The following is a 16339-nucleotide window of genomic DNA, read 5'->3' as shown; positions in this document are numbered from 1 at the left end:
CCCCTCGTCCCCCTCTCCATCCCCCCGCCTTACCGCCTTCCCCTCCCCACAGCACCTGTATATATGTATATATGGTTGTACATATTTATTACTCTGTTTATTTATTTATTTATTTATTTTACTTGTACATTTCTATCCTACTTATTTTATTTTGTTGGTATGTTTGGTTCTGTTCTCTGTCTCCCCCTTTTAGACTGTGAGCCCACTATCGGGTAGGGACTGTCTCTATGTGATGCCAATTTGTACTTCCCAAGCGCTTAGTACAGTGCTCTGCACATAGTAAGCGCTCAATAAATACGATTGATTGATTGATTGATTCTCAAACATTAAGCATCAACATTAAACCTTTTCCACAGCTAAATTTTATTTTTATTTTGGATACTTCAAGCTATCTTTAAAACAAAGAAAACCATTCTAAATTTTGAGATAGAAATTCAAGCTGTACCTTGAGAAAGAAAAGATAGTCCAAAATAATAATAATCTGTCAGTAGGAAGACCTTAAACCATGCGACTTCTGAGTCGCCGAAATATGTGGCACCATTAGTTAACACTCAACATTCAGAACTCCAACTGGCACATAGGATTTTCCCGAACTTAAGTAGGATTTTCCTTGCATTAGTTAGAAGGAGTTCTAAGACTGAAAGGTCCGTCATGGGCTCTAGTATGGAAATTAAATCAGGTGTATACCAAATTCCTCAGCCCAAGATGGATTTACTGCATTTTACTTGGAGGTGAGATAAAATAAGAAATTGTAGAATATATTAAGGCCTTGCCAACTTATTTAAAGTTGGATTTTTTCCCCACTATGCAAGTATTTAAGGTATACTGCTAATTTTCAATCTGTACCCTAAAAACAACTGCAGGGTAACAGCCTATAATGAATGTAGGATTTAAAAAATAATATTAATAGAAGTGAAACATTTTTATGGGAGGATGACTTATGCTCATAAAACTTCAATAATATTGAGTGCTTTGTAGCTATACATTGACATTAACTTTAGAAACTACAGCATAATGAATTTTACAGTCAATTAATTTGATGAGTCACTGTCAGCTTCATAAACTCCTCATTTAGATGAGGGAGAAAATCAGAGTAAGAAAGTGAGGTGAAATCCATGGTACTCTCAAAACCATTGTGGTATCCATAAGTTGTTGGGTGAGAAGACAGGCAAGTGATATTTACACTTCAAGCAAACACATGAATCCCAACATGCTTTTAAAATGCTATTCAAGCAGTTTCTTGGTTTAGAAATATTCATTTAAATTCACAAAAACCAGTATTTGCTCTGAAAGCTGGAATAACCTCTAGTTGAGTTATTCTTTTTAACAATGATCATTATACTTGCTGCAGATGTTTTTAACTAATGTGTGTGACAGTACTTTAGAGGTTGAAAATATCTTGCTCTAGACTACATTGTGCCAGTTGGCAGTTGTTAACTGGGTTCAGGAGTTTATCAGAAAAGATTGATGATGTGTGATCAACAAGATATGCACAGGATATGAATTCAAGAAACAAGCATAATACAAAACCTGTAAAGTAATGATCCAGAAAATGCTGGATGCTGATCATTGTGCTTTCTGATGACTTTTGTAGTAAAATATGAAAATACTTATAAATTTCTTCACAGAGGTGGAACCATATTATGAACTGGCTATAAGCCTGAAAAAAAAACCCTGGCTATATATCAGGCAATGCCTGGGAAGATCCACATATAATAAAAGGTTTTCATTGGCATCACAGAATTTAGTGCTGTCACCAAATTCTGCTATCTAGGAGGCTTAAGTTCCAATAATTTACATACATACAATATAAAATCCTTATGGGTAGGAAACGTATCTACCAGCTTTGTGGTACTGGACTTTCCTAAATGCCTAATTCAGTGCCCTGAATACAGTAAGTATTCAGTAAATACCATTGATTGATTGAGTGTTTGATGACAAATAGAAAACAGAACTAAAACAATAGCATGGCATTTGGGAACTTGTCAGACAGGAGTTGGTAACCCCAAGGAGTAGGTCAAGTTGATGTTGCCTAAAATGCTGTCCAACGTTCTATATGACTGTGTGATCTGGACATGCTACCTATGATACAGAGAGCTGCCTTGAGGAATTTAACCGGAGTCACCTATGAGACTTTCTCAACATCAAATGGCATGAAGAAATTTACTAAGAGCAAGGTTCTGGAACACATTCAAATCACCAGGATTGAAGCAATCTAGCATGGCTGAATGGAACATGAGAGGAGAATCTAGCTACTGTATAATGGATTGAAATGGGATGTACAAAAGGAGAGAGGTCAGGAGAAATGTTTTAAAGAAACAGAGAAACAGAGTCTAAACGATGCAAGAAAATGGAGGACTGTTTAGAGATCACCCCAGCAAATAGATTCTGGCCTGGAAGATGACAATCAGGGGAGATATTGCTCTGAATGATCAGATTTCCGGAAGGTTGGTAGGGCATGCAACAGCAATTGCAACAGTACAGCAAAGAATGTTCTTTATAGGCAAGCAATGGTGAACCCCTCCATTCTCCCCACCAATCAAGCCCATAACCCTGGTATTATCCTTGATTCCTCCCTCTCTTCAATTCTCACATTTAATCATTCACTAAATCCTGTCTGTCCTTGTCTACAAAATTTTCAAAATTCACCCCTTCCTTCACCTCCATCCAAATGACTGCCACTGTGGCCCTTGCACTTGTCATATCCTACCTTAACTGCTGAAACAGCCTCTTTGCAGGTATCCAAAGCTCTAGTTTCTTCCCTCTCCAGTCCACATTTCACTCCGCTGCCCAGATCATTCTTCTAAAACATTATTCATACATCTCCCCACTCCTCAAAACCTCTAATGGTTTCTCATTATTCTCCTCATCAAGCAGAAACTTCTGAACATTAGCTTTAAGACACTCAATCCACTCTCTCCCTCCTACTTATCCACTATCTTCTCCATCTTCACCCCAGCTCTCAGTCTTCGTTTCTTCCCAACTGACCACCAACTGGGCCTAGTAATCACCTCTCCCACAGCCAACATCTCGCTTAAGCCTTTCCAACCTGCCTGGAATTCTCTTCCTCTTTTGCCTTCAAAAGATCACTGGTCTCTGCATCTTCAAAACTTCTCTGAAATCACATTTCACAGCTCCTTGAGGTCAGGGATCATGTCTAATAATTATATTGTACTCTCCCAAGCATGTAGCACAGCATTCTGCACAGACTGCACAAGGAATCAGCAGTATTTATTCTGTGCCTGTTTTGTGCGGAGCACTGTACTAAGTTCTTGGAAGAGTACAAGAGAATTAGTATACATGATTCTTGCCCTCAAGCAGCTTAAAATCTGACCCGAAGAGCCTTCTGTTGTCCCTGTTGTGTATCAGAAAACTGTTACAGCTTTTGTAAGTGATCTCCTGTACTTCTTGCTCCAAATCAACTTTCTTGCCATCCTAGCCTTTTCCTATTTATCTTAGGGCTTTGCTTTTTTAGCCCAGTTGATGCCAAGACTCTTTGCCCAGCTTTGCACCAAGTAGGGATTGTGCTGCCACAAAATTAACAGCCTGCGGCCGTTGTTTGTAAAATAAAGTAATCCTGGCAACGCTGGCTGTGCTCATGGTCTTCCTGATGTTGTTGCTCAAAAAGAGCCATTTTGCCTTTAACTGCTGCCCATCGGGTCGGATTGTCTACAGTTTTTTCCTAGCGGCTCATAGCTATGACCAGGGTTTGTAGTTGTGGCTCCATCTGTTCTTAGCACATTTCAGATCACCATACAGCACCTGGTATGTGGTTTGTGAGAGGGTATGCCAGGGTCCTGTTTCCTATACTTGTCCAGCTTAGCAGAGCTCTGTAGCATCAAGACCTGTTCTTAGACCTTGTTACTGGTTATTCTGTCTTGCCATTTAACATTAATGTGGCTTTCACATAATTTTGACTGAAATAGCATGGCATTAGATTGCAAACTCTGTAAGGGTAAAGGCAATATCTCATATTTTTTCTGTATGCTCTCTAAGAGCCTAGAATTGAGTCCTGCATACAGTAAGCACTCAATTGTGGTGCTGGTGCTCAAGAACTTAGAGTGACATCTACTGCAGACTGAGAACTTGCATTCTCGGAGAAAGTTAGATTCCATTACCTTCTGTTGGCCTGATGTTCTATTCCACTTTGATTCTACAGATTCCTGCCTACCTCCCAGAGGCAAATGAAGCAGCGTGGCTCAGTGGAAAGAGCGCAGGCTTTGGAGTCAGAGGTCATGGGTTCAAATCCCAGCTCTGCCAATTGTCAGCTGTGTAACTTTGGGCAAGTCACTTAACTTCTCTGTGCCTCAGTTACCTCATCTGTAAAATGGGGATTAAGACTGTGAGCCCCCAGTGGGACAACCTGATCACCTTGTATCCTTCCCAGCGCTTAGAACAGTGCTTTGCACATATTAAGCACTTAATAAATGCCATTATTATTATTATTATTATTATTGGGTTTTCTACTCCATCAATCAGTGCATACCTGGACTTCTTTCAACTCTGAATTACCAATACAAATCTTTGGCTATAAGTATGTTTCTGTGATGCGGCTGATACCTGTCTTTGGTCTTCCTCAATCTGTAGTCGTGCCCTGACTCTTAACCTTAATCTTTGCTATTTTTCCTTGTGGACCAACCTTGGGAATACATAGTCATATATAGTACATATATAGTCATCAATATACAAAAGCAAATGGGTGATTGTCTCAGGGAATTTTGGAGATGATTATATTCTGTTGAATTGAAAGGTGTTAAATTAAGTCATTATTACAACATCTTCTGTGATTCTTGCAGCATCCTTGAGCCTTGATATGTAAAATGCCTTGAATAAATTCAGACCTAATATGCAGCCCTGCTTTATTTTCATTGTTGATGAGGAGAGGGCTCCTTCAACTGGCACAGGATTTCTCATATGATCAAAGGGTAAACAAGGTGCAGCAACATAGAGTTTGTGGTCCCTGGAAAATTGATGACCTCAGGAGAGAACAATGTGTCTCTGTTTAGGGAGAGTTACTGCTTGGGAATATTTCCCATAGGCTTGGCCACTGTGGGTGAAATCCATGAGGAAAATCCCTGAAAAACCACAATATACAAAAACCCTGCATAAGTTTACCTCAGTTATTTATGGCAGGGATGCTATTTATTAAGTACTTCCTCAGTGTACTCAGTGTCCTGAGCAATGTGCCAAGCAGTGGGATGACTGCAAAGTAAACTATTTAATTACTTTCGCTTCTTTATCCTGCCTCCCAATTTTTCCTCTGCTCAGGGGCAACAGAGGGCCCACCTTCACTTCCCCTTCAAAGAAAAATATCATAGAATAGTGGAAAGAACCCAGGCCTAAGAGTCAGGACACCTGGATTCTAATTTCAGATCACTCTCTTGCCTTCTGTCGGGCCTTGGGCAAGTCCCTGAACTTCTCAACGGTGGTGTGTCCTCATACATAAAATGGGGATTAAATGCATTCTCCCTCCCATTTATACTGTGAGTCCTATCAATCAACAAATCAGTAGCATTTTCTGAGTACTATGTGAAGAGCACTGTACTGAGTACTTGGGAGAATATAATACAACAGAATTAGTGGACACATTCCCTTTATGAGTCAGGGACTGGGTCTAACTGATAATCTTTTATCCAGTGTTTAGTACAGTTTTTGGCCCCATAGTATGTGCTAAACAAATGCCATAATTATTATTATTGAATTTGAAGATGAGATCCCACTGAAGGCTCTCCGGATGAAGGTTTTTCATTGACAGGCTAGGTTCTTGACCTTTTTCTTAAAGTAGAACAGGTCCCTGCAAAACTGTAAAGTACAGAAACTCTCTATGCCAAAAATGCAATAATCTAGGGATGAAGTGAAAATACAATTCTCTACGTTTTACTTTCAAACCTTTCTTTTTTAATGCACTTCTCTTCCTTCCCCTTCCAAGAACTCAATATATAGTTTAATAATCGGCCTGAGTAGATGGGGATCAAAGGCTGAACACAAAACACACAAACAGATGGCTTTATTTTTCTCTCATTCAGTGTTCTCTCAATGATAGAAACCTCAATAATCAATTTGATTTCTTTATTCGAATCTTGCAATCTATCATGAATGGATAAAGAGGTTAAAATCACAATGGAGTGACCTTCCTGTCTCCCTTTCATAGGTCTGGAGAGGATTGCTCGGGATTCATCCTATGAGCAAGAAGGAAAAGTCCAGTTTGTAATTGATGCAGTTTATTCCATGGCTTACGCACTGCACAATATGCACAAAGATCTCTGCCCGGGATATATCGGCCTCTGTCCAAGAATGAGCACGATTGATGGTAAAGAGCTACTTAGTTACATTCGGGCTGTAAACTTTAATGGTAAGTTATGAGCTTTTTTTTCTCTTTTGGTCTCTAAATACTTCAGAAGTGACAGGGTGTGTTTTTTTCTATATATAGTAGACACTTCCAGCCACAGTGGAAAGCACAGGATTAGAAGCTGTTCTCTTTTTAATCAGAAGTGTGAGTTTTTCCACCTGCTTTCAAATCTCAAGCTTATTTTTTATGGTGCCATTAAGCCACTCCTGAAAGAGGCAGAAGGTAAAAATAAGCCACTGTCAATCAGAATATTCCTCTTGAAAATTGCTCTTTTGGAAAAACCTTGGAGGGTTTATGAGAAACTATTGACAACAGATTAAATTCCTTTCAGCAGGTTTTGTTCGTGCCATTATTAGGGGCGGAATAGTAGAAATTATGTTTAAAAACTGTTTCTAAGCTTTTTAAATGGCAGGTTTTTCTAAAAATGGTGGATAATTTTGATTTGATAGATATTTGCATATTCAAAGATTGATAGGTAAAGGCTCCGGTGCGTCTCTCTTTCTCATTGTTTTTTTGCTCAATGATTTAGTTAAACTGAAGCCAAGAGCTGTATCTTTTGAAACAGTGTTGCCTAAAATACTGTGCAGATGGGTTCTTCCTAGTGCAGAAATGCAGTTGTTGTTGCTTATGCTGCTGTCATAAATGACTGATACAGAATATATTTAATTTATGGTATTTATAGTGTTGGTATTGAAGACAGCCAAACCTCCTTTATGTAGTAACAGAGTTACTGAAACTTTATGTTCTTTCATGGCAAGTTGTCATGGTGGTTATAGAGTACTTGTGCCATTATTTTCAGATGCAGTGATAGAGGGCTACTCTCTATTTATTTTATTCTCCTTGGATGTAATCCATACAACAGACACATCTCCAAACCAGTTACCCAGTGCTGCTCTCTCTATCACATACACTCAAATGACCCCAATTCTATTACACTTCCAAGTGGAAGTTCATTTTTGCTTCAGGTGACTTACCATTTGGTTTGTGTACATTCTGATTTTAATGGTTTAGTGGTTAAGGTCGTTTCTTTGGAATCTTTGAAAAGGAGTTCTTTCTTAAGGACATCCAAACAAAGTGGGAATTGAATGAGAAGATGTTCAAGATCCCCAAACAAAATGAATGAATGGGAAATGGAGAAAGATTGTGCTGAAATATTGCTGGGAGCAATGTGGAAGGATTTGTTGACATTTCTTGAGCTCATTTTTTGGCCTTCCAACAATTATCTTTCAAGCTGAAATCATCAAGAGTTCTAATTCATTTGTTTGGCTTAGATGTTCACTTGTCTGATGTAAAGGGATGTTTTGTTCATGGGTTTGAATGTACCCAATTTATAATTCAGTAGAACTAGCATTCTCTAAGCATTAAATTGATCAACTGTGGGGTTGAGCATTTGAGCCTGTTAGAATTATGCCATGGTCGAGGCACTGATCTGTGGTGACTCCACGGGACCTGCTGCCCTCTTTTTAGAGTTGCAAGTGAACTAAATGTGCAGGAGAGTTTTAAAAGAGGTTACGAGGGGAGATGAGAAGGTGCAGTGGAGGTAGAAGTGGGACAGGGCATATTCACTGATTAGTTGAATTGTCACCTGGAACCAATCAGTGAAACAGGGCATGATGGGAGAGGGGTTGGGGTGGGAAGGGAGCAGAAGGACAAAGGAAGAATGAATAAGGCATTAAGAATAAATAAACTTTGGTGCAAAAGGTCAAAGCAAAGCTCTTTTGTCTCTTCAAACTCCATTATTGTAAAGGTTTGCTAAACATTTCTGCACCATATTGAATTTCAAACATAAGCCCTTCCAATAGTCCTCTATCTGTTCCCTGTAAATTTTCATGATGTCTTTACCTTTCAAACCAGAGTAAGAAAACCAGCTTTTAAAAGTTGCCATATGGATCTCTACTGACCAAAAATGTTATTTCTATAAATTGGAAAATAAGGCATTCATCAAAATTCAAGTTTGACACCAACAAGTTGTGATTTTCAGGAATCTTAACAGGCAACTTTTTAAATACATGATAAGATGTTGGACCACAAAATAAGGATGTGCAAAATGATACGTACTAAAGTGCAATGAGAAGTAGTGAGTGCAAAAGTGCTGAAAGGATAGTAGGATGAATGTGACATGGGGAGAAATGGGGAAGGCCTCCTGAAGGAAGTGGGATTTCTAAAGACTTTTGAGGATGAGAACTGTGGTCTAGCAGATTTGAAGTTGTGGGGAGTTCTAGGCATCCAGGAAAGGCATCAGCCAGAGGTTGTATACAGGAGAGTTGAGAACGAGGCATTGGGAGAAAGAAAGCTAGGGAGTAGTGGAGAATACAAGCTGGGGTGCAGAAGAAGAGAATGAATAGGTAAGAGGAAGAGAGCTGATGGAGTGCCTTAAAGCTGGTGGTCAGGAGTTCCCATATGCTTCAGAGAGGAATGGGTGACAACTGGAGGTTTTTGAGGCATGAAGAGAAACATGCAGAATGACATTTAGAAAGTTGACCTGAGCAGCAGAGTGAAGTATGGAATATATAGGTGAGAGTCTGGAGGCAGGGAGACCAGTAAGGAGGCTGCTACAATAATCAGACCAGGATATGACAGGTGGCCTGGACCAGTTTGAAGGCCATTTGGATGAAGCAGAAAGAGCATTTCCAGAAAGTGTCATGAAGGAAAAAAACAACTGGATTTTGAAGGAGACAAGATGTGGGAGTTGAGAGAAAGGTGAATTAAGGATAACACTAAGGTAACAGAACTCAGAAACAAGGAGGATGTTGACGATGTCTACCGAATGGGAAAGATGGCTTGAAGATGGTACAGACCTCTAGACTCTAAACTCGCTGCGGGCAGGGATCGAGTCCACAAACTCTGTTGTATTGTACTCTCCCAAGCACTTAATATAGTGCTCTGCACACAGTAAGTGCTCAATAAATACCATTGATGGATCAACTGATTGAAGAGAGGATTTACAAGGAATGCTAGGCATATAATTTTGGACTTTGAGCATGATGTGCTAGGGATAATCCTATGGTAATCTTGTGCAGGCAAGAAGAGATGTGAGATTTCAGTTGGTAGGTGAGAGGAGAGGTTGAGGCTAGCAGGATACATTTTGCAGTTTTCTGTATAAAGGTGAAAGCTGAAACTATGTATGAGAAAAGTAGAGGATGCTTTACTGAGCCCTGAGAGACCTGCATTCCATTTCTCTCATGTGAAAATAAGTTCAAAACCTCGAAGTGAAATTTCATCATGAAGACATGAACTTATGCCAAGTAAATGTGCAACACCCCTAAGATCAGGGCCAGGTCAACCCAACTGGATCCCAAGAGCAGATAGGAATGTTGATGCTCATGTCAGGTGTGTGGCTTTAGAATGCTTTGGAGCTAGAGTGGTGTGGTGGGTGGAAGCAAGAAGGATGTTTTTTTCTCAAATCCATCCTCCCCCCTGACAAAATCAAATATTCAACCCGGGATTTATTTCCTGGGATAATTTTGGAATTACCCCAACCCTGTCTCCAGGTCCCATTTAGCCTGGAAGAAAGAACAGCAACTCAGCATTCCAGTGATAAGTAGGAACAACAGAAAGACTAAGTCATAATTCTATCAAGGAGTAATTAGTGAGAAAGACAATTCATTCATAATTTATTAATAGGATCTATATTGTTAAAGAGCATCATTAATGGTCGGTGGGGGTTTTTTATATTTCCGAGCCACCATTTATGAGTTCAGATTGAGTAAAATCAAACTAGAGCTCACTGCCAAAGGAGATCTGAAGCCAGGAAAAGAAAAAAATTAAATGCTTACCTCACCCACCTTTACCTGGAACAGGATGCCAAAATCTTCAGCTAACCTTTACCATTTGGAAAAGAGGAATGTGAAGCTGTATATGGAGATGGTGGTTACTTACTACTTCAGTACTTAGTCCACCCTCTCGTTCTTTTATTACCTCTCCTGTCACATTTGAATGATGCAAATTAAAAATGAGGTCGGGATCAAAATGGAATCACTTCCATGCCATTACGGTGATTATTCTTTGCTGATGTGTGCCATTAGCCTAGATCCACCCTAAAATTATAATGGGGGATTGACTTATTCCCTTAAGGTTATTAACTCTCATAATTATATTAGAATTTAATCAAGGAGTTAGTTTAAAAATGATGGATTCTTCTTAATCAGGTGCCCAGAGGTCCCCTACCTTTTAATTTAATGATTTTTCCCAGACACCTGTATATACTCAATTCAGGGAGGGTGTGAAAGACTATCTCTATGGCTCATCTCTCATCGAAATAGCCCAGTCTCTAAGGCTGTTTTTCCTCAGGACATTGTTTCCAAAGTATGAATATTGTTTTTAAACAGAGCCACAGGAAAAATGCATTACAAGAAAGGATTAAATACTATTTTTCTTTAAGAATGCATAGGACAAAGTTCTATGCTGTTGGCATAGAAAAGGGGAAGCACTGCAGTAAGGAATAAAAAAAAATACTGATTGAAATGAGCCAACCCCTCAGAGAAGGGGAAATAGAGGGAGGAAGTTTTGGAAAATGCTGTCTCCTATCCATCCCCCTAAAATCTGATCAGCCTATGCAGCTCTGGGCTTCCTACAGACATTATTGAGGACCGTAACCTCTCCCCAGTTTCATGGTCAAGCTTGATATTGGACATCGACAGTTCTAGGGTCTTTTTTATTGGGTAATAAAAACTCTGAATAATTAAATGTGTTGTATTGTTGTACAGTTATAGGGACTGATTATCCTTGGGAGGTGAGGGAGTTTTTTGAGAGAGGCATTATGGGCTACTAGGTTTTTGGATCTAGTATTCACATTAGGCTTCCTAATCTGTTCCTCTCTGGCCCTATTTACTCCCTTACCCCAGTCATCCATCCATTCTTTGCTTTGCTGCCATTAAAAATTGGGTTGTGACGTATTTAGAGACAAATCATAAAAAGTAATGGCACTCTACCCCCTTGCCATTAACTGTGGTATAAACTCAAATTGCAGGCTGCTTCTTCACAAATTAACAATTTAACACATGCAGCTGAGTGCAGGCTCAGGGGGAGTTTTCAGAGACATCGTGAGTTGATTCAGTGGCATTTCATTCTTTAGAGCTGGAATGTGTCTTTGCCAGTGGGTTGGGCATGTTCAGCAGGAAGGATGGAGTATTTTGATGACAAGAAATGTAGTTAGGCTATACCCACATCTGAATTGAATTTTGAGTGGCCTTTATTTCAACTGTTTTTTCAAATTTCAATTTCTGACATGAACTATCTAGATATTGGGGCTAACATTTTTTGACGTAAACTATCTGGATAATTTGCTAGCAGAGGTTGCACTTTAAGAGAAGCACTATGGTGTAGTAGATAGAGCATGGACCTGGGAGTGAGAAAGACCTGGATTCTAATTCTGGCTCCATCACTTTTCTGCTGTGTGACCTTGGTCAAGTCACTTCACTTCTCTGTGCCTCAGTTACCTCATCTGTAAAATGGGGATTAAGACTGTGAGTCCCATATGGGACAGGGACAGTGTCCAGCCTGATTAGCTTACATCTACCGCAGCACTTACTACAGTGCCTGGCACATAGTAAGCACTTAACAAATACCATAAAAAAGGGACAAGAAGAAGCATAGGCTTCATAGAAAGAGCATGGGGATGGGAATCAGAGGACCTGGGTTCTAATCCCAGCTCTCCCAATTGCATGCTGTGTGACCTTGGGCAAAGTCACTTAACTTCTCTGTGCCTCATTTTCTTCAACTGTAAAATGATTCATACATGTTCCTCTTCCACTTAGACTGTGAGCCCTATGTAGGACAGGGACTGTATCCAACCTGATTAACTTGTAACTTCTGCAGTGCTTAGAACAGTGCTTGTCACATAGTAAGTGCTTAACAAATGCCATAATGATAAGGTCTATTTCACCTTGAGGAGAGAATGCATTAAACCCAAATCTAACTCTAAACCCAAGGAGGTAAGCGTGAGAGAATTATAAAATGCAACAGGTTTACTTGAAGGAGAAGGGGTGAACGGGCAGGGATTGTGTCTACCAACCCTATGGTATTGTGCTATTCCAAGTGCTTTGAACTGTAGCTTGAGCTGCCCATTTCTTTTCTGGGAGGTGGAGTCAGACAATTAGCTCTCTCCAAATATCTGGGGAGCTCTAAACCCAGTGCTCCTCATTATAGCACAAGACTTTTTCCTAGTGAGTGGACAGAGGCTGTTATCCACTGCAGACTGGAACTGCCCAGGGAATATGCCTTTCAGAGGCAGCCCACCTGAACTGTACCTGGGTTCTAATCCTGGCTCTGCCACTTGCTTGCTGTGTGACCTTGGGCAGGTCACTTCACTTCTTAGAGCCTCAATGTCCTCATCTGTAAGATGGGGATTTACTACCTGTTCTCCCCACTCTTCTCTGTGAGTCAGGGACTGTATCTGAATACCTTTTATCTACCCCAGATCTTAGTACAGAGCTTGGCCCATAGTAATCATTATCGTTCTACGCCTGGAATGTAGGCTCATGTTCAGTTGCACAAAGAAAATCTGGGTTGGCCATAGAACCTCTTATTCTGTGGGTACTTGAGGGTCCATGAGGGAAATGGAGCTCATTATATCTGGCCCTCCCCTGTGCTCATTTATTGCCTTTTATATTGATTCCCTCCATTTGAGTAGAGCCAAATCCTTTCATGTCTTCCCCCAGTAAACTGCACTTTAGATTTCACAGAGCCTTCTGGTTTCTTCCAACAACTGGTGACAACTTGGAAGAAGAGCAACCAATTCTGGTGTGTTGGAAGGTCATTTTGGATAATATTTGTGTTGTGCTGGAAGGTCATTTTGGATAATATTCATGTTTTTATGTTGACAGCCCTGTAATTTTAGTGCAAAGGAATATTGGGTGACATTTCGTAAAGAAAATGCCCTCCTCCTTTTCCTCTCCTCAGAATCTGGTCTTCTTAATTTCCACTGATTCTCTGAAGAAATTCAGCTTGAGCAAACATTCCAAAAGTACCTGTTCCCTTGGTGACATTACAAACAATTCTTTGGTCGTATAAAAGGCAGACAGTAAAAGAAAGATTGTTTTGCTACATCTGGTTTAGGGCAACTCATCAAAAAGAGGGGAGTTCTGAAGATCAGCATCCACCCAAAATATCTTCGTTTCTCTGCTTATTATGGAACTTAATCAATTAGACCCCATGAATTTTAACATGCCCTGCAGATGCATGATTGAAATGCAACCACTTATGGCAACAATATGCCAGTGCCCATGGATAAACAAACTTGGTTGGATCCTGAGCTTTTTGCTTGCACAAATTTTAGCTGCCTCTCTAATTCTGAGTATGATGACATATGCTTTATTGGTCATGAGGCAGAAAATAACCGGTCCATAAATTTTCCAGCAGCCTTCGACACAAACATATTTATGAAAATAAAACTAGCTTGTTTTGTGAGTTCAGGAATGGTTGCAGTTGAATAGCTTTCACGCCAGTGGTAGGAGTCAGTACCAAATGTGAATTGAAGAGCTTTCAAAGCTATAATTTGACTGGCTAAAAGAATTAAAAGGAAAAAAAAGCAGTTTAGAGAACTATTTTTGGTGCCAACATGAAGACATCTGGTAGCAGCAGAGTTCTTTGTCTCCTTCATCTCTTTGCACAAGTGTTTGGAAGAACTCAATACCATCTGTGCTGCGTCTGACTTCAGGGCTGGTTGCATGCAACAGAAATGGTTCCATAGCAGTGTCACTATTGACAGTATCTCACTGGGGCCTAAATTCTAATATTTGAAAAAAAACCCAAACTCAGCAAAATCAATAATGCCTAGAGTATTTGGTACAATATTTGGATTCTGTAACAATTTTCAAAATTTCCCCATTTAGGCACGAATAGCTTGGGTGCATCTTACTATTCCATTAGAAGAGTTTCATGGATCTGTCATGGGTTTTCAGGTACATCATTCTAAACTGCCCTGCAGGAAACATATGGTCAACTGAAGTAAGCTTAGCCTCAATTATACCATTGGATAGAGCAACTGACAAAGCTTTCAGTGCTTACTTGTCATAGATCTAGACTGTAAGCTCATTGTTGGCAGGAAATGTGTCTACCAGCTCCATTGTATTCAAGAGCCATTGTACTAAGAGCCTAGCTCTTAGTACAGAGCCCTGTGCAAAGTGAGCACTGAATAAAGACCACTGATTGATAAATTCAGTTGGTTACACTATGATTAATATAGTGCAGTTTGCGAGTTCTGTTGCCATATCAGAATAGTCTGACCAGTCTCTCTCATCTGTATGAAATAGAAGAAAAAGGGTAAATTCCACACCATCATGAAATAATAATTTTACATAGGTTTTAACCATACTTCTTCATTGCTTGGAATGGATCTTCATTATCTCTCACTGTGATTCAAAAGACTTTCCTAGCAGATGCCATGAAATCACAAATAGACGTGATTAGTCAACTCCATTATTTGTGCAGATCACTTGGACAGTGAATTAGTAGAAGCTAAACACAATTTTTGTTGTGTTGATGGAACAGAATTCGAAATGGTACTTCAGTCTCCCTTATGCAATCCCCTTTCTCCAAAATTGCTTCCATGGTGGATTTTAGCTTGTAGATTGGCCATTATTTTCAGAGAAGGCCATCTCTAAAGCAGGGATCCAAGAATGTAAATCTTTTCTTCGGTCCAAAATGAGTGAGGGTATGAAGACGTGTTGTTGCCTAAATGAACTACTTAGTAATGAGAATAGAGAAGTTTATTTTGCATCTTTAATTTTAGTCAAGCATTTAATATAATGCTAGTAAGAACTTAATAAATATCACAATTATTATTATTAACATCATTATTACTATTATATACAATCCTAAAGTTAAATTCTGCTCTCCATTGTATTGAATTGGTTGGGAATTAATATTGAACTTCCAATTTTTCCTCATATATTTGTCCTGAATATATGTCAACTTGTTTAAAATCATCCCCTAGACTGAAAGCTCGTTGTGGGCAGGGAATTCATCAGTTATATTATTGTATTGTACTCTCCCAAGCACATAGCACAGTACCTTGTACACAGAAAGCACTCAATACAATTGATTGATTCTGTTGAGTAAAGGTCTTTCTACAACTCAAGCTATCTCTTTATTTCAACATCTGCATACTTCTCTTTCACTTCCTCTTGTGCTCTCTTTCTCTCTCTCCCTCTTTCTCACTTTTGCCCTTAAGGTTCAAATTTGTGGCTGAAACTACTCATGGTATCCATATAAAAATGGCAGATGCCTTTCCTAGCCCATTGACTTGACTATATAATACAGGGCTGCCTGTTTATGGAGATCTTTGCAGAAGCAGAAGACTAGGATGTGACTTGAATTGCTGGGCACCAGTTTCACAGCTAAAGACAGGTTAAGCACTCTAATTAGATCCTCTAAGTGGTGCTGTATTTGATCCCTAACCCCCTAAGTACTTACAACAAACCCCCAACAAGCCCCACAGCACTCTTAAGTTCTTTGAGGGAAAGGATCATGCCTATCTGCCCTATTATACTCACCAAAGTGCTCAGTACAATGCTCTGCACACAGGAAGGGCTCAGTAAATACCACTGATTACATATCTTTAAACTTGGTTGTGTCACCCTACTTGGAATTCATTATAATGCCTCTTTCCCCTGCTAGATCCTAAGATCCTTGAGGGCAGGGATCACCCCTACTACCTTTATTGTACTGTCCCGAGTGCTTAGTACAGTGTGCTGCACACCTAAACACTGAATAAATATTATTGATTAATTGACTCTAGTTTGGACAGACTATTGTTTGTATGGTTTTATTTATGCTTTATGAGTTAGGATTGTTGTATGTGTGACACCAGAGGGCTGGAGACACACACAATTTGAGCTAAAACACCTAGAAGTTGGAAAAAAAAGTCCAAAAAGGAACTTCAAGACAAAAGTCATTCAAATTTCAACATTTTCAAAAACTCTGAAAATGCTTATACTGCTGAAAGTGCCCTCTGGTAATAAAGTTTCTCTACATGAGTTTCTGCATTGG

The 16339-nt window shown here is 39.6% G+C and overlaps 1 protein-coding gene across 1 annotated transcript in view; it reads left to right on the top strand.

Annotated features, from left to right (window-relative positions):
• Positions 1–16339, top strand: part of GRM8 (glutamate metabotropic receptor 8) — a 438522-nt gene that overhangs the window by 276848 nt on the left and 145335 nt on the right. Inside the window, exon 7 of the mRNA XM_038752335.1 lies at positions 6152–6352. Within this exon, the coding sequence (XP_038608263.1) occupies positions 6152–6352 (201 nt within the window). The remainder of the gene's footprint in view (positions 1–6151; positions 6353–16339) is intronic.

The sequence above is a fragment of the Tachyglossus aculeatus genome, chromosome 10 (genome assembly GCF_015852505.1).
Source record: "Tachyglossus aculeatus isolate mTacAcu1 chromosome 10, mTacAcu1.pri, whole genome shotgun sequence".
Classification (NCBI taxonomy): domain Eukaryota; kingdom Metazoa; phylum Chordata; class Mammalia; order Monotremata; family Tachyglossidae; genus Tachyglossus; species Tachyglossus aculeatus.
This window is presented reverse-complemented; position numbering and strand designations above follow the sequence as displayed.